The sequence below is a fragment of the Megalops cyprinoides genome, chromosome 1 (assembly GCF_013368585.1).
Source record: "Megalops cyprinoides isolate fMegCyp1 chromosome 1, fMegCyp1.pri, whole genome shotgun sequence".
In the NCBI taxonomy this organism is placed as follows: Eukaryota; Metazoa; Chordata; class Actinopteri; order Elopiformes; family Megalopidae; genus Megalops; species Megalops cyprinoides.
Window position 1 is genome coordinate 26,784,143 of NC_050583.1, and position 18,766 is coordinate 26,802,908.

The 18,766-nt window shown below is 39.5% G+C and overlaps 1 protein-coding gene across 1 annotated transcript; it reads left to right on the forward strand.

Annotated features, from left to right (window-relative positions):
* Nucleotides 1-262: 262 nt before the first annotated feature.
* On the forward strand, nt 263-18,070 carry tmc5 (transmembrane channel like 5). The gene is made up of 22 exons (XM_036529935.1): nt 263-469; nt 1,208-1,395; nt 2,124-2,332; nt 2,543-2,623; nt 7,123-7,236; nt 7,820-7,922; nt 8,301-8,382; nt 8,863-9,117; nt 9,550-9,692; nt 9,848-9,992; nt 10,117-10,269; nt 10,523-10,692; nt 11,331-11,406; nt 11,601-11,698; nt 11,818-11,913; nt 12,020-12,095; nt 12,447-12,580; nt 12,707-12,880; nt 13,081-13,159; nt 13,360-13,461; nt 15,885-15,927; nt 17,938-18,070. Exons 2-22 carry the CDS (start codon nt 1,322-1,324, stop codon nt 18,051-18,053), a joined length of 2,523 nt encoding a protein of 840 aa, XP_036385828.1. The 5' UTR covers nt 263-469; nt 1,208-1,321; the 3' UTR covers nt 18,054-18,070.
* Nucleotides 18,071-18,766: the final 696 nt, after the last annotated feature.

The following is an 18,766-nucleotide window of genomic DNA, read 5'->3' on the forward strand; positions in this document are numbered from 1 at the left end:
ATACTCGAATCGTCCTCCGCTGTCAGAATTCAAGTGTATGTGAGAACGGCATTTTGGGTCTGGGATCACTATTAGTTAATTTTGCTGAATCAATTCCTGGATTGTTACAACGCGCAGTAACGTCGTCAGTGTGCATGCATAATAAATGAAAACCCATGGACTTTAATCTTTACAACTTTCCACCGCAGTTTCCGGGAGGATTCTATCCGCTACCGCTTGTTACCACGTCCGACTGGCATTCTCACACAAGCGAGATCTCACGGACATTCAGGTGGACGTGGATAATATTGAATGCGAATGAGATATTGAATGCGAACGTGAAGTTATTTAGTTTTTCAAGAGATTGGTTAGCTAGCAAACTGTTTGTTCAAACTACATTTTGACTTATCTATATGGATCATCCTGGCACATGAGAAAGCGGTTTCCTATCCCGTTCAGATTTTTTTTCCGAGCAAAGCAACCAAGTGAGGTAAGCCAGATCAGTTTAATAGCGAAAAGTATATATGGCTATAGCTCGTAACTGCTTGTTACTGTTATGTTTTTGAAATTAACATTGCTTCATTTCCTGGTAACTTCTGAGATAGTGGTTCATAGGAAATGAAATTCATTTTACTCTCAGAGGGCGAGGTGTTCTAAAGAGTTTGCATTGCTATAATTTAGATTGTTTTGATACGAATTAGTTTGTCACTCAGTCTGCAGTGTTTTAAACTCCGACTTCATTGCTATTTTCTTATAAAAAGTGAAGCAGATAAACGTGATCATTAATACCAAAGAAAAATATATCATCACACAACCACTAAAGGATAACAACATCTTACTGTAGAGCTAACTTCTCCCGTTTGTGTTTTACTACATTCAGTGGTGTTGCAACATAAAGGCTGTTTCGAGAGAAACTGTATCCTCCCGATTAATCTGTAATGAGAGACGCCCAGTGATGGGAAGACGATTGGGTTACCCAGTGAAGTCATAGGAACAAGCGTGCTGTCAGGCTTTTAAAAGCGCACACATGCCGCCGTTCTCAGCCTTGTATCAGATTTTTATGTCATAGATTCTTAGGAAGATCATACAAGGGTGTCATTTTTATTCAACAGTTTGCTGTGTAGCAGACATTTCAGAGTTCCACATTTCAGATTCCAGCAGATAACTGACATCCGCTCAACTCTGGGGTGGCTCTCTGCCACTCCAACTCTGACCATGTTGACCACAGAGCTAGTTGGAGTTTACATGCCATCAGTCCCAGGCCACATGGAATACTGAGTCTGGAGTGGACCACAAAGAGCTGACCAGAAAGAGCGTAGTGAGAGAGCAGAACGAGGACCTCATGTCATTTTACAACACAGACGGGATATTCAACCCTGCCTACCATGACAGCGAAACCCTGGAAATCCACAGAAGGTTTGTCTGCATCATGTATTGAAATCTCTTTTCACATGGCAAAAATGTTAAACACTGTACATTATTCTCATGGACTGTTGAGTTTCAACAGACAGCCTATATAATATAGGATGTTGTGGTAAAGTGCTGATTGTGGGCTCTTAATAAGGAATGGCTTCATGATGGATACTAGTGAAGCAGAGGTGGGTTTAAATCAGGACATTCTTCCTGGTATTCTCTTATTTACCCAGATAATAAGGAAATGTTTGAATCAAGTAGACAGACAAAAAAAAATCCATTACCTGTTTTCAGTGTTAGTAGATTATGTACTGAAATGAAGTAAAATTAGCAAAAATTAAACAAAATGAGAAAAAAAGAAACCTGAGGCCAACCAGCAAACATTCAGGGGCAGATTAAATTTATCTGATCCATCCAATGTTCCAAATTTAGTCTTTAGTCCTTCTCCACTCCTGACTGAGATCCTTTCTGTGAAAGAGAAGAATGTGAAGCCTTTAACTGGGAACATCTTAGAGGCTGTCACATTACATAAGTTTTCAGTATTGTTATTTTTGCAACATATGTTAATATATGATATTAATAGATAGTTGGCTTAGGAACACCAGTTTAACTGGATTATGTTTAATATTCAGGCATATAACTTTTAAATAATCAGAATCTTTACAGAGAGATCAGTTAGCCTTCCATCCAGTGCCTAATTGAGGTCCATCTTCTTTGTGTGTCATCTGCAGCACTTCCAGAAGGTCTCATCACTACAACCCTTATGACACGGATCAAGAACCCTGGCAAAGGGGTGTGTTCCATGATGCGCTGCCATCCTACAATGAACAGAGCAGGGCTCCCTGGGACAGCAGGCAGGGCAGCTGGAGGGCAACAGACAACATGGCAATGGGCCTCATTCCAACTCAGCAGGGCAGCCTGAGATGGGAGCATAACCAGAGTGAGTGACTCACACCTGAATATGTTGATGATTTAGAGACTGTGAGAAATAATTTCGCTATTTTTAAATCTGGTCAGGGTGAAGCGACTGCCAAGGAAGTTATTTGCACATGCGTGAACGTATAAAAGGCCAGCATGTCATCCTATGCACCATGTCGTGGATGCTACAGTAGTGGTTTCTTATGTGCCTGTTTTCTGTCCTCATCTTCAGCCAGTGGTGGGTACCAGATAAACTCTGCAGTAGACTACAGCACAGCCCACCAGGAACAGTCACCAGGGACCTCACCCATTGGTGAGAAACAGATTATTGAAGCATTCACTCACTACTTCAACCATTCAAGTTATCTTTTGGTTGGTGGCACTAGGCCGCAAGGTTTTATTATTTCTAGTATCAAGTGTGAAGTTCAAACTAATATATACCATATTGAACAAAATATAAGTGATGCTAGCCAATTTATTCAGTATTTTATTAAGATGATGTTTGTTATATTTAATTCTAATTTATTACATGTCAAATATTGATGGGTGAAGGAGTTTATATTCCTCAGTAAGGGCACGCCTCTTAGGTATGTTTACTTGAACACCAATGCTCTGACTACATTGGCAGTTAAGTTTATAAAAGCCTATACACCATGCTGTCATTTAAAATATGAACAGCTGTAGGGAAACTCAGACTCCCCACCATCCACCCCCCTTTCTCTCTAGTGCCCCTCTAAGATCATCCTCATCTCCTCCACCCACCACTCCTTATGTGCAACCCCCAGGCCTTCATTAAAAGAGTTTCCTCTTGGTGAACTGAGTCATGTGCAGCATGAATAAATGTATATATATATACATTTTAAAGGTTTTTAAAAATAAGTTACAAAAGGGGACTACCCTCTCACTGTAGGGAGGGATTGCAAAACACTTCCTGTTATTAGAAGTCAGGAATATTCTAGCGTGAGTATGAGGAGGTATGCAAATTAGTTTTTATTATATTGGGAACTTTAAGCAAAACTTTGAATGTGTTTGCATTTATGGGTTTTTTTAAAGATGGAAACTTACCTGGGATTTCTTGGTTGATGCAGGCTGGCTGGATTATTTTGGTGATCCTTTTTTGCAGAGTGAATGAAACATTTGATTGTATTAGTTCATTTGAACAGCAAGAAATATGTCACAATGTGCTTGACTTTCAGTTTTCAAATAGCTGACAGCTTGACCACTATAAGAAGTGGCTTGGCAGAAACAAGTTATGGGGCTTTTATCTTCTAAAATACCTGGCAAAGTTTGTGCCAATTCTCATGTTAGTAGAGGGGAGAATGAGGGGAGAAAAGTTCATTTCTTTTGTAATACAGTAAAAAGTAAAAATGCAGTAAAAACTAAAAAAGTGGACTTTTCAAAATGAAATTCTTCTAAAACATGGAGAAGTATTGGCCTTAAAATTGTGTATGCAAAAGTAAATGGCTCTTGGCCTCCTTTTGACTCCTAAACTCTTTTTTGGGTTCTTAGTTTTATGCTTGTTTTTGTGTTTCCTGTACAGTTTGATGATGGCCTGGTTTAGATTAGGCAAGAGTTTTTAAGGAGGCAAAAGTGGCAGTATTTTGTCAGGTTTGAGCAGAGTAATAATTTCAACTGTTGTCATTCCTATAAGTGAAATGAGGAGATAATTCTTCTATAAGGTTTCAAAAGTATTTTTATGCAGGGGAACACAGTTGTTTTCTTTGAAGAGTCCCCAAATGAGGTAGATATCTCAGCCCCCAGATTCAATACTCTTTGAAGACCATGAAGGGGGGAGTTTTGTTTGATCTAATCAAACTGGTTGAGAGGTAGGATTTGAGATCATCAGAAATTAATCATTAATGGTCTTAAGAATGTGGTGAAGTGAGGTGTGGTGCTGTTTAATGAAAAGAAGTATATCAGCACAACAACTGAGAGTACTTTTGTGGTAATGTGGCTGGATTCTGGAAGCTTGTGTCTTTCGGAGCTGATAGGATGTAAATTTGATAAGGAGCCCCTAGCCTTTCTTCTGACTGCTGATTTGTCATTAACTCTGAACACATTAATAAAGAATATTACTATTTGGTCTTAAAATCTTAGACAGACCCGGATTTTCAACAATCAAACTTTTGGAAATTCAGCCTCAGGTTAGCAGTGAAGGTTAACTAGGCTCACCCTAAAACAATACCAGGCTGGTCCAACATCACCAATGCAATTTAATACTAAAATGAACATTAAAATATTTACTCACTACATATATAACACAGGAATGTATACCACCAATCTAAATTTGGGGTTCTAAATTTGGGGTTTCTTGTGCTAAAAGGAAGCATATACAGCATAGAAGAAATAACAAATGAGCTAACTCCCCCTCATCAGACAAAGCATAATAACATATACATTGTTGTTCATACATGTTTGTACATGCAGTGTAGTGGGACATGAGAATTATTCTCCAGGCACTTGAAATGGATGTGGCAGCTTTTAGTTTGGTGAGGACTTTTGTGGGGTTGTTCGTCTGGACAAGACAAAGTAAATCATTACTTTTGAAAACCCAGTTTCCTTAAATTATTAGTTATCCCTCTGGTAACAAAATATGTCTATAAAACACCAAAATCTCCCCTCTGCAGCAACTTCAGGCTTGTCTTGTAATGATTAATTGCAAGAAAGAAAGACAAGGTGAAATTCTGTGAATAGAATAAACCTACAATTTAGGGGTAAACAGAAAAACAGAACACAGTACTTTGAAGCAACATTATTCTTAGTTGCACCCTCAATGATACAATAGATTAATTTAAGATGAAAAGAAGGAGAACAGGAACTGTTTAGTCTATGACCTAAGCAGCAAACAAAGCTTTTGGATTTTTGTTTATCATTAATAACCAACTGATATTCAAGACATGATCAAACTTACATTATTGATGTGTATGTCATGCAGATTCTTAAAAACATGTATTTTCAAATTACATAATGGGATATGGGCTCTAGAGACAAACACCCTTGAATTAGTCTCATATTTTCAACAGGGACAAATTACAGAAAGATTACGTGTTCTGATCCTGGTAGAAGTCCCTAGCACTGCATTAACTAGATAAGCACAGTAGTCTTGGGAACAGGAAAACACAGACTCAAATGAACAAGAGTGGTGCTGCCTTACTGTAGTATTTAAAACACTTCCTTGTACAGTTAATGTGGGGGAGAGAGAGAGTTCAGATGTTTTTGACCGATATGCAGTATGGTAGGGCAATTAACCTGTCATTATTGCACCTCATTGCAATGCTGAAATTAGCTGATTATACAAGCCTGATTGTGACATCAGTTTACAGATATTGATTTAAGATCTGAGAAAAAAACAAGTTACCGTTTAAAATCTGGACCTGTTCAGAGAAACAAAATGCTTAACTTCAGATTGGTTACCATAGTAAGTGATTATGCTTTCTTATATCATAGTCTTATGTGAGGTATTGAGGAGATCAGTAAATGTCTACATCGAGTGAGTGCTGCAGTTTGAAATGTAGCATTTGCTCTATAATAAAATTATATTCACAGAGGCTTTTACATTTAAGAAGAAAATCTATATATTAACTCAAAAGAGTAGTCCTAAGTATCATAACATCTGCAGTTTAAGAATTTTACTCATGATGATAAAGGATTGTAAAACTGTTACTGATGAAATTATGTGAACATTTGTAAAAGAAAAAATGCTGTTATTTATTTATTTGGTATATGTTCTTACTGGGGTGACTTACAAGGCATTCATGACAAGATACTGTACGTATAAGTGGAAATTGTAAAAACATTTATTGTGACCCATCGTTGTATTTTCCCTTTTTTCATGAATAGTGGAGAATGTTTAGAAAATATGGCCAAACACAAGCAAGCATTTTGATCAGAAGAAAACAAGGCTACACAAAGACACTGTGGACGTACTGTATACTTTTATTTACCTTTAAGTTAAATGCTTCACAAAATTAAACAAATCATAGAGGTCTGACACCCAACCACAGCCTGCTGGAACTTACCATTAGAGATCAAACTCAAGTTGGGTCAAGCGCATATTTTATGTCTAACATGCGGGCACAGGTTGGGTCAGGTGTTATATTTGGTTTTTATATGTTTACCCATAATCATGACTTAACATGACTTAACTACATGCCTAATTTACCAAACTGAAAAGTTCAGCCAAATTGCTTTGTAATATCTTTGTGTCATGCCACTGCAACACATGTTGTTTAGGAGGGAAAAAATGTAGACAACTAAGATGAGCATGGTCAGTGTAATTTGTAAGCAGAATGGATGCAGGTGCAATCAAATGAAAATTCTTATCAGGCAAGCTTTTGTGGACTAATTGTAGTCTACTCATAAGCTCATTCTAGCTGATATGGTTAGCCATGTTTGCCAATCAAGGAAAAAATTTATGGATAGACCGGACCACCATTTGTCAATAAGACACAGTCTTTTCCCTCTTATGCTGTCAGGTTGTTTGTTGTCATGTAATCCAACAACTTGTGGATATTCTCTTTGCATTCAGCAGCGGATATCTTGTTTCACAGTTATTTTTAGCAGTAGGTAATTTGTAGCTTGGTAAGGTGGTAAGATAATTTAAGAGGTAGAAAGATTTGTGTAGTTTGGTTACCCTGCATCTGGCATGGTGCTTTCAGAGCCTCACAGCAGTGTGCTTTGGCAAGCTTTGTCAAGCCAGGCAACTTTTGACGAAGTCTTATGTCAGTAGTGCTAAGATACTATGTGATCATTGCATTATATGTTTGTGACTGAATTGGTAATATAATTGTAATAGCTGTCTTGTGCCATCAGATAGGTCAATGCGACGAAGAGGAACACGGAAAATGAGCCTGTTTCCAGGTGGTGGTGTAGCCCTGGGAAAACTGGGCATGACTGAGGAAGACATCAGGGAGGAAATTGAAAGTGGTGAGACACGGGAATACAAAGCATATGCTGACATGATGGAGTTACCGTACATTAGGGAGAAATGAACAGTAAATGTACTGTATGAGTTGAATTTTCATATTTTGTATGCCATTCTGATGTAACAGTTTGAGGTTTAATCCTGAAGTCTCCCTTCCCTGAAGTTTCATGCATGCAGAGCCTACTTCCACCCATTGCCCTACAGATGAAATACTGAAAATGTTTTGCATGCAGTTAGATTATTTTGGAGAATATATTTTTCCTTGGGAAAGATGTTCAAGTTACCATGTGTTGTGTGAAGATAAATAAACTATATTAAGTGAATAGCCACATTTGATTTAAGAAGTATGAATTGATCCTGCCATTTCAGTGGCTGTTTATCCTCAAAGGAAGAAAAAGCAGGTGTACTGGTATTTGTTTTTGCACCCTAAACATAAACACACATCGGCTTTAGCTTGAAACAAACACCTTCCTTTAAAATGGGTGCGTTATTTTGTTTGCCTACTGAGCCATTTGTCAGTAGCACTTTCAAAGCAATGAGGTTGAACTCGCATGTTAGCAGAGACTCAGATTGTGTGTTCCACAGAGGAGCAAGACTTGGTGAAAGAACTGGCCGCTATGTCATCCAGGGACCAAATCCGAGCCATACGAGAGCTCCCAATGAGCATTGAAGATAAAAAACATATCAGGTAGGCCAAGTTGCTGGATGTCAAAGGTCTAATATCCCACTTTATTACGCTGAGTTAAACATTAAGTTCATTTTAGAATAGATAATAGACTACATCATCGCAGAGGCAAATACAATGTATACCCAAGGAGAGGCAACTTACTGCAGTCATTGACATCACACTTTTTATGTAAGGAGACTGGTTGTGTATTACTCTCTCCTGTCCTATCAATAATTGTGTAAACATTTAAAATAAGAGCATGTGGAAGTCCCATATTTGTAGCCAAATTTATGTTAGTGAGATAAAGAATGGTGTCTGACTAATAGCATGAATAGGCAGTAAAGTACATAAAAAATTAAGATGCCAGATAGTAAGCTAGTACATTTCCACTTTCCCCAGGAGCCAAGTACTTGCTCATAAGTCCTCCAAGCGGGGTCTCCAGCTGACCTGCTGTACAGACTGCTCTGAGCAGGTTTCTCTGGTGAGGAGCTGCTGACTACCATAGAAACCCTGTTTGTTTTTAAAGTGAATTCCTCATGACTGCATTGTGGGATAATGTGGTGTTCAAAGCCCTGTTGCAGGCACTTGCTTGTTTATGAAACTCTTTTTCTGCTGTTCTCTGTGACTCTTAAATCAAAGTGAAAATATTTCAACATAATTAGCATTCACTGTCAGTTATACAGGAGTCTCTGAGATTCTATTGCAACACCACATTCAGAAGTTTACATTGTGAGGCTTACTTTCACCATTGAAATATGTGTGGCAGCTGATGCCATTCTCAAATTTCAGTTGCACTGACAAACATACTCCAGAACAGCAAAACTAATTTCACAAACTGGTGCATAGAAATATAAGTCTGTAAACTTGATACCATGACAGGCAGCTCAATTACCCCCAATATTTTATGCAAAGGCATGCTTGCATCCTGCACAGTACACATTTCTCTGATCTTTCCTCACAGTCCTTCCGCAGGTGTGGAACCACCATGGTGTCAGCCAGACAAGCCATGGAGTTGTGGCAGGGCACCATGAAGGAGATTGGGGGGAAGTTTGGCACCAGTGTCCTCTCTTACTTTCTGTTCCTCAAGTGGCTGCTCATGTTCAACATTTTCTCCTTCCTGGTCAATTTTGGTTTCATCACCGTGCCCCAGCTGGTGCAACCGCCTAACAAAACAGCCGATGTGGGATTCAGGGGGCTGGAGCTCCTCACTGGAGCTGTGAGTTCTGACACACTTCAGTTTTATGCCCTGCATTTACAAGTCACATATCAGCATAGGGAAAGCAGTAACATACTTGCATGTCTGATTAAATTAAGCATTTAAAGTAGTCATTAGCAATTTGAAACGATCAGATTTCTTCAGAAGTATACTCAGTAGGCGATTTGAGGGGGGATGAGGGGGGGATGCTATTCCCCTTGCTAGCAAAATGACCAAAATGCATCCCCCTTGTTAACCTGCCATCCCCCCTCTCCATCCCCCAGTTAGTAGCAGAGAGAGTGCTGCATGTGCATCTGCCATCCCCCTGTTACAAATTAACAAATTACCTACTGGATATACTTAAGCTTTTGAACAGATTATTGTTTTATTGCTTTGTAATCGTTGAAATTATACCGTAATGTGTATCATTGTGCTAATGTTTTTTTTTCGTAGGGCTATTTCAACAAGACAGTGATGTATTATGGTGGCTACAGTAATGGAACAATCGGGACCCAACCTGAGTATGACATGCAGCTGGCTTACTTTTTCACCATTGCTGCTTACTTGGTGCTGTGTGGAGCCTCTCTGATCTACAGGTTAGTATGATGGGGCAACACAAATGAGGCAGCTAAGGGAAAACAGCACAATCAAAATCAGCATTTACAATGGTATTTTTGCTTTGGAGAAACTGTATCTCTTGAGCTGTAGTCTTTCTCCTTGGGCCCTGCCCACCCTTTTCTTCCATTTTCAGTATGGCTCGGTCTTTCCAGAGGAACTTTGTGCTGTCATACCCAGCCTCTGGCAGTGCCTGGCGTCTGCTGTGCAGCTGGGATTTCAAAGTCACCAATGACAGAGCCATAAGACAACGCAAGAATAACCTCAGAATACAACTCAAGGTGATCATACTTCCATATCCACACTGATGGCCCATTTCAGTCCTCTATGATACATCTTCTGTCTTCTTCTGTCTTTGTTTTCACTTCATTTGTTTGATCTGTCCTCTGATCTGACTTCCATCAGGAGTCCCTTTCAGAAAAGCTCCAAGGAATCCATTTGACCACATCAGAGAAATTGAAACAGTTTGGGATCCACCTGGGTACCTGGCTCATCTCTACTGGTTTGGCAGCAGGCTCCTGTGCTGCCATCTACTTCCTCTATGAGTCCAACCTGGAAGTGAGTCCAGCACAGCTAGAGAAAAACTTACCATTTGCCAACTCATTTATTTCCCTGGATTCGATAGACCAAAAATCTTCCATTAGAATGCTGGCCGAATTGTGCAGATTTGTTGCTGACAACTCCATATACCATGCCATTTTCTTCAAAGGTATAACTGTTAAATGTTTCTGCATGTTACAAGAAAGCCATAACATGAAAGTTAATGCAGCTTTTTGGTGTAACTAATTGGCTTGTTTCCCTGTTCTCTCAGGTGGTTAAAGATCCACAGGCCCCTACTAGCCTGCTAAATGAAGCCTCCACTTTGCTTTTGCCCTTTGTGGTGTCCCTCTTCAACCTTGTCATCCCACTGCTGTACTCACTGCTCAACAAGGCTGAGCGGTACTCCAACCCTCGCATGCAGATCTACGTCATCGTCCTCAGGTTTGGGCTATGCGCCAAGGTCCACTCCTGTCCTCCATCCACTGGCCTTTCTCCCAGCCAGACAATGCAAAAATACAAAATATTTTTCAAAAAAGAGTAGCAAATAAAATTAAAAAACAACCAAAAAACACCCAGTTCATTTGCTCATGTAATTAAGTCTGAAAAATGGCTATTGGTCAGAGAAACCTCATGTTTGCAAAGCACACATTACTGTAAAGGCAACACATTGTTTTGAAGATGCTCTTTTGCGTCACTCTGGTAGAGTAATTACAGATCATGTTACTTGGTTTTTGCGTATGAGCATATAGTTAAGCATTTCTCTCCAACTAGGTGAAGGTAATTTAATTTGCATGTTACAATAGACATAGACAAGCAGATGCAACTCCCATCTTGGTCATCATTCTGTTTGTCATTGGTACTTGTAGCTCTGTCATTTCCACTGAAACAAAATTGCACCTTTCAAAGTCAGGAGCTACCTCTGTCAAATTGTATAATTTGGATTGGTCTCGCACATAGCTTTATGGGAAAAGCCTCTGTTCTTTAAAACCTTCGTCTGGCGCTTAACATAACCACAGATATTACCTTGTCTGTTTGATAACATACTCAGTACTGTGGGTTTCTTTTTCATTTATCTTTAGAAATGTCTTCCTGAAAATGTCTATTCTGGGAATTCTTTGCTACTATTGGATGCATGATGTGGCCAGTAATATTTCAGTAAGTCCCTTTTACACTAGTGAAACATTGTTTATTGTACCACAGGGGTGAATGATATATTATATATATATTGTTATAGTTGTGATACTTGTGGTTATCTCATATGTTGGTGGTTCATTTAGAGTGTATCAATTTGGTTAATGCTAGTGAATGCCACCTATGACATAATCACAACAATTTACTGTCTTCCTCAGTGCTGGGAGTCCTTTGTTGGACAAGATCTGTACCGACTAGTGATCATGGACTTCATCTTCATAATGTTTGGCTCCTTCTTTGGAGAGTTCCTACGCAAGTGAGTTGGCAATGTTACCCCTTCAGTCTTCAATTGAATACATTATTGCAATTCAATGTACTAATTAAAAATGATGATTCAGAATCTTAATACGTAGCTGTTTCCTGTGCGTGTCTCAGTGTGATTGGGACCAAGTGTCTGCCAAGTCTGGGGGTTCCAGAGTTTGATGTGGCCAGGAATGTCCTTGACCTGATCTACGCACAGACACTGGCATGGTGCTGCTTTTCTTACTGTTCTCTCCCCAGTTATGTTGATCAAATTTCATGCCTACATGTCTGCCTGACTCTTCCCAACAACTGTCTATAATTTCTCTCACTGCAGGATTGGGATTTACTTCTCTCCACTGCTGCCAGTAATACAGCTGATCAAATTGTTCATCACATTTTACCTGAAGAAGGTATGTTGTTCAAAAGAGCCTTGCCTCATGTGTCAGTAACGTGAAGCCTTTGTTGATATATAGACAATGGCAGATGAGCTTCCCGCTGAAAAGACTGCCTTTCTTTCTCCCCTCACTTCTGTCTACCCTCTGCCCCATGCTCATATTACTCTCCCTAAAAGCTTCCATTAAAGCAGTATAAATTACCAAGGCACAGTAATTATGATCAAGAAGTCCCATTTAGTGCATTTTTGAAATGATACCTTTCTAAAGATCAGTTCTATTAGGAGTACAATTTAACATTATACCACATTAGCACAATCCAAATGGAAACATTCCTGTTTGACACGCCTTTCTTCCTTTGCTGTTCAGGTGAGCCTGATTCGGAACTGCCAGCCCCCTCGACGTTCCGGCAGGGCTGCACAGATGCAAACCATCTTTATCGCACTGCTTTTCTTCCCCTCTTTTGTGGGGGCACTGTCCATGGTGGCCTATACTGTGTGGAGGTATGAACACTCTGGGCAAGGGGTCTTAGTGCATTGTCTGTAAAAGAGGAACAGACCCATCCAAAATCTGCTGCATCTGGCTGACCTTCTATTTGTCTGTCCTTGTCCTGTTTGCTCTCCCTCTAGCCTGAAGCCCTCAGACAGCTGTGGGCCCTTCCAGGGCCTTAACACCACCTTTGAAGCTGTGGCCCTCTGGATGGACAGAGAGGCAGATATCCCAGGATCCATGTGGGCTGTTTGGATCTACGAGAATGTGATCAAAAGCGAGCTCTTCTTCTTCCTCCTCACACTCATCTTCCTGTGAGCTCATCTTTCACCTGTTTTCCCACGTTGTGCATATTGATAATGTGTATGCCCATTAGACTTTCCTCCTTAAATATGCCATGCCTGTGGGTATTTGTCGACAGCAATTGGTGAAAAATGAACTTACAATTCTGGAAATTTATTTATGGAGTAAATTGCTGAAACTGCTTCTTTGTGTTTGTCTCTCCTCTTCCTAGGGTTCTGATATACTTCTTCTGGCAAATCACTCAGGGACGTAAACTGCTGATTGTTCTTCTCAGGGAGCAGATCATTAATGTGAGTCTGTAACTTTTAATTTCACCATGCATCCTCACTTGAGCACAGGAGTCACATGGATCGACTTTACCAATATTGCTGTTATCAAATATTCCCTCTCTTTTGTGAATCCTTTTATCATCCCCTCACCCTGTGTTGCTCCTGCACCCTGTGCTCTCCTTTCATCCTGGCTCTGTATCCCACCTGTCTCCACATATTAGGAGGGGAAAGACAAGGCTTTCTTGCTTATGAAGCTGCAGAATCTCCAGAAAGCAAAGAAGACAACAGCTTCCCTCCAGCCTACCAACACACAACAACCCAAGGTCGGTGGACTACTTTGAGGCCAATATCGATCTGTTAATCCTCATAACAAATCAGGACAGCCAGTCTGAGTTTTCTGTTTTGGTGACTCAAAAGAACAACAAAGGACATAGGAATTTCAATGTCATGAAGTAATTGTGGCATTGAATGATAACAATTAAAGTTATACTTTTCTTGCAGGTCAAATTCACAGGATTTTTACGTACGGCATTCAGTTTGTAGCCTGTCACCTTCTGATGTGTCACTGTGACATGATGTATGAGAAGTTATTTTCGGATTTGTATTTGTTAAAGTGTAACACACGTTTTATTCCAAAATGGTATGCCCTTAGACGATATATTTTTAAATAAAAATAAAATTCATAGCAATTATAACTAGACAAAGAATGTTTGACCTGATGAACACAGCAAGTTTTTAATAGATGTCGAATGAAAAGAACAAACATTTATATGGCATCCTTGTTATAGATCCACAGCTGTGGTTGCAGACTGAGCATATGAAAAATTGGATGGTCTGTCCAGAGGCAGCACTGCAAGCATGACAAGCCCCCTCTTTTTGCATTTCTGCTTCAGGTGTTGAGTGCACTGCCCTTCCAGGTTTTCAAGCCCTTAAGGCAATGAAATTGCCAGAGTGTGAGGCCTCACTTGTCTTCTTTTAAATGGTGTATGTTGCATCTCCTCAGCATTGTTTTTAGCTGGTCCTTGAACCGCTTTTTTTGGCCACCAGAAGAGCATTGGACCTAGTGTAGCTGTCCATAGAGGCTTAGATATCAGGCATCAGACATGCGAGTTACATAGCCTTATGAGTTGGTGATGAAATATATCATAACATGGACTCCATGCTGGTAGTATTGGCACATCAAAGGTTTTCAGTATGTGGCACTTTATCTTGCTAGGAGATACTTTTGGAAGCATTTGATGTGGAAGGGCTCCAGATTCTTTCTATGGTGACTGTATGTAGTCCGGGTTTCACACCTGAATAATATGGTGGATAAACTGACTGTTTGACATACTTGCACTTTGTTGCAGGGGCTGAGATTGCTGTTTTGAAAAATTCTTTTCTTGAGGTGACTAAATGCAGCAGATGCTTGCTTAAGGCAATATTGAATCTCTTTATCCATGGTGATGCTCGCTGAGAAACTTCTGCATAATTCCTGGTCTTCTATTGTGAGGGCTGTTGGATGAGGCGGTGGTCCAAAATGCCCTTGACACACTTCAGTTTTGTGAGTGTTGACCATAAGGCCCATTCTTCTGTGTGCTGCAACAGCTGCTGTAAGGCTGGTTTGCAAGCCCTCTGGAGTGTGAGCTACCAGGAAACAATTAGTGTGCTCACACATACCAGGAAGATATGAAAGAGCACTGGAGCCAGCACACAGGCTTGTCTGACCCTGGTCTCCACACTGAAAGGCTTCTAATCCCCTGCCGCCATTTGGGCCATCATTCTGTGGTGATTAAGATTTCTGCCAGGGTATTGTTAGTTGTTTTGTTGTATTGTTGTATTTGTTGTTCTTTCAGTGTCTTGACTGCTGCTCTGATCTCGGCAAATGTTGGTGACTGGTCAAGGTCACGGATGGTGGGTTACAGGTAGCCACAGATATGGACAGACCAAACTGAAGGCAGCTAGGGAAAATATGAGGAAGTTAAATCTGGGTAAAGTGTCAGTGCTCTGATAAGGACAGCAGTCTTTATGAAACAGTAGCAAAGGTTTTGACTATATCATGGGTCTGTGTGACATAGCTCACTTAGATAGATTGGTGAGGAATTAAGACAGACAATTCCCTGTACTTCATATAACATAAGCTACTTGAGCAAAATTAACTGGCCAGCTGACTAGATAGTTCCATGTTTTTCACAATTAACTAACAACCTTGTCTTCGTATTTGTAATTACTGTCCAGTGATCTATAAATGCATTGTATAAATGATCTATAAATGTCACAAGTAATTTGAACATAGCTGTGTGATAACAAATACAACTGCTCATCCTCATCTTCCCCAACCAACCAGACAATGGTCTCCATTTTCCTAAAAGTTGAATACCAGTTACGAAATGATTACAGCACAGTGGCCACTCATTTCTATTTACAGTGTGGAAGACCTATCTTTCCCTCTTTTATACTTCATTCATAAAAATAAGATTTTCATGTGATGTCACGTAAAGTAAATCATAACCCATTTATCATGACAAAAACATGTGTTACCTTACCTTATATGCCATGAGCAAGCAGCTCACTGAAGGTGTATTGTTCATTTTGTAAAACATGAACTACTGAAGACACAGTTCTTTGACCTGTACCAGACGGGTCATGTGGCACATCGTATGAATAATATATGAATAATAAATCAGAATATGACAGTAGTAGACAAACACCAGGTACAAACTTATCATCTCTACATATACAATGACTTCTGACTTCTCTTTTTCAGAGATTTGATATGAGACAGCACATCGAACCAGATTATGATCAGGGTAAGTTCTCCCCTCCAGGAATTTTAAAATAAAGCGAGAAAACAAGGTTTTAAAAATGAGACAAAAATAACTCAATGACTCAAACACACATCATGCCTTTTATATTGCATTGATTCAACCAGGATCTTTTTTTTTCCAGAAGCCTAAGTGGTCCCAGCCCAATATCATTGTCCTCAATGCTCAAAGTGGGCCGGTACTCACTGGTACGCAGTACCGGCACTTCTACATTTTACTCTTTGGTGTACCATGACTTTTTCTTGCGTACTGGCACTTCTCACAAGCTGCCGGTACTCTTTTCTGCCCTCTCCATATCAGGTTCTGGGTGATTCATAATGACCCTGTATAAACTGCATTACCCAGGGGGTCTACATGGCACTCACCTGTTCCCGTTCTCTTGACAAGTCTAAGTAACGTTAATGCTAAGGAATGTTAATGCCAATACTGTTGGCCTGGCTCCAAAAGGGCACAAAGAGAACGTGTGAGTCAGACAATGACACAACAGAGCTTCAACCAGAACCAGTACTAAATGCAGGCCGGGAACAGCAAGCTAACGTTAGCGCCACTCCTAGCAGCGAGGAGCCTGTTGATGTGGCATCAGCAAAAACACCTGCAGCTACCGCTACCGCAGCCAATTATGGCATTAACAATAACGTCAGTAAAGATGAATAGTCCGACTGTTGGTCAAAAGATCAAATGATGTATTTTTGCTCCCAGAACAACTGGCTTATTGTCAAAGACAAAAAGCTTAGGTGCAAAGTATGTAGCAATGTTCCATTGCTTGCTGCTCAGAAAGAGCAGGGACTGAGGCTGTCAACTGAGTGGAGTGAGTGTTTAATTTCTGCCTTTGGCACTGACAAGGCTAGACAACAACAATCATTGGGTAATAAAATAGATGTGGAGTAACCTTGTTTTCATCACCCCTTGCAGAGTTCTCCATTGCAGGCCTGATGACTTCTATTACTCTAATAATTGAAATTAAGTTCTTTATTGTATGTGCAGTGACTACACAATGAAATTCTTAGCTTGTTTACATCTGAATGCTGCAGACATACTTAAAAAGAGACAGTGACTAGAAGTGTAAAAACACAATATAAACACACACACACAGATAACAGTACACATATATATAATATATAGTATCATATAGATATTACATTATTAAATTATTATACATTATTATTATATATTATAAAATTAATAGTTTGGGAAATGGTTGTCCCTTTGAGTAAACAAATGTATTTTGTGAACATCAGCGATATCTCCTAGTATCTTTTATTCACTGTAGAAATTCAGAATGTAGTACTGAATGATTTGCTGATACTGTGAATAAGGGGAGAAGCGGCACTTTTTTTTTCCACTTCAAGCACTGATTGTGCTTTAACGTTTTGAAAGGTATAGGTCACTTACAGTACAGAACAGACCCCTAATGTGGTGGTCATTAGTAGAAATGCATAATTAAATATTGTTTTTGTCAACAATTTTATATCCGTTTAAGACTATTCTGAATCTCTGAAACATATACACAACTATAACTGTGTACATGTTTCAGAACTTATTGCCAGTAATGCTTGTATCCTCCAATATTAAAAAGCATGGGGAAATAGCTTGAGACAGCTCCATGCAATTTCACAGTACATCTTTCCAAAGTAATTATGGACCGCAGATGGTCTGTTGAGACTGGGTGTAAATTGAAGGTACAAGAGTTGTGTTACAGACAAATCAAAATGAAAGTCACTATTCAGCAAGGCAAGCTGGCTGCGGTGGAATTTATTGCTATGCCAATGGTCTCAGAAATTATGGTTGCTATGTTTAAACAGTAGTAAAGAACAGTCCCAGAACACAGTCCCAGGCAGTACCAGTATCACTTTTATTACACAACTTACAAAAGTGCACAGTTAAGTGTGATAGTATGTATCATACTAATGATACACCAAGACAAAATGCAGTTGTCATGTGTCCTTTGAAATTTTATTATATTGTTTAATGCAGGACTCTGTGTTTGTTTGTCAGAATCTGAAGGTCTGCCACGCCCTGAAGAAGACATTGGTCCCTCTGTCCCCAGTGCTCTCATCCAGGCGATGCTGGCCAGGCGGATGGCTGAGGAAGAAGAGGAAGATGGATACTAAAAAGCATGAAGGATGGTCTGACACACTGCAAGATTTTTGTCAAGAAAATGCATTATTACTGAGTTACCTCAAGATATGGAGCAAAAGTTTTATCGCAAAAGAGCAAGTCAAGAAATGGACTTCAAATAGCAATAAACAGATGGATCCACATTCCGCCCTGGACCGACGCCTTTCTTTTCAAATATTTTCTCAGTAGAGTGGTTCATGCTGTATTCCTGACAGGTGAAAATACAGAACAAGCCTTACTCTGTGTATGACAAGCACACCTCATATCTATGATTTGAAACCTATCATCACTTTCACAATGGTTTTCCACACCATTTTGAAAAACACTCCATTATGTTCGTGTTACCAATAGGAGTAATATCCTTTATGTAAGATGATAAATCATTAACATTTGTAAGACTTGTACAATTTATAAGAGATTATTTTGAAGTTAACAACATTTATTAAACCATCCTTTAGCTTGTCATTTATAGTATAAAGGCTTATTTTACAGTAATTTTATATAATATATTAAAATACAAATTTTATGTAATGAGACTGTGCATTTGTGTACTTAATTGTTGTGAGAATGTGGTTATTAAGCATGCAGGTAGGTTCACTCAAGCACCCATGATGGCTCACAAATAATAAGTTATTATACCATGTACATCATTTAAGCACCTTCTATACATCTTTTTAAATGAAACATCAACCCACTCATTAATCAC

Bases quoted from the DNA above. Each gene is read 5' to 3' on its own strand.
- tmc5 (XM_036529935.1), top strand. From the start codon at position 1,322: ATGTCATTTTACAACACAGACGGGATATTCAACCCTGCCTACCATGAC. The intron at 7,237-7,819 runs GTGAGACACGGG...TGTGTTCCACAG, and splicing joins CAGGGAGGAAATTGAAAGTG to AGGAGCAAGACTTGGTGAAA. The intron at 9,693-9,847 runs GTTAGTATGATG...TTCCATTTTCAG, and splicing joins GGAGCCTCTCTGATCTACAG to TATGGCTCGGTCTTTCCAGA.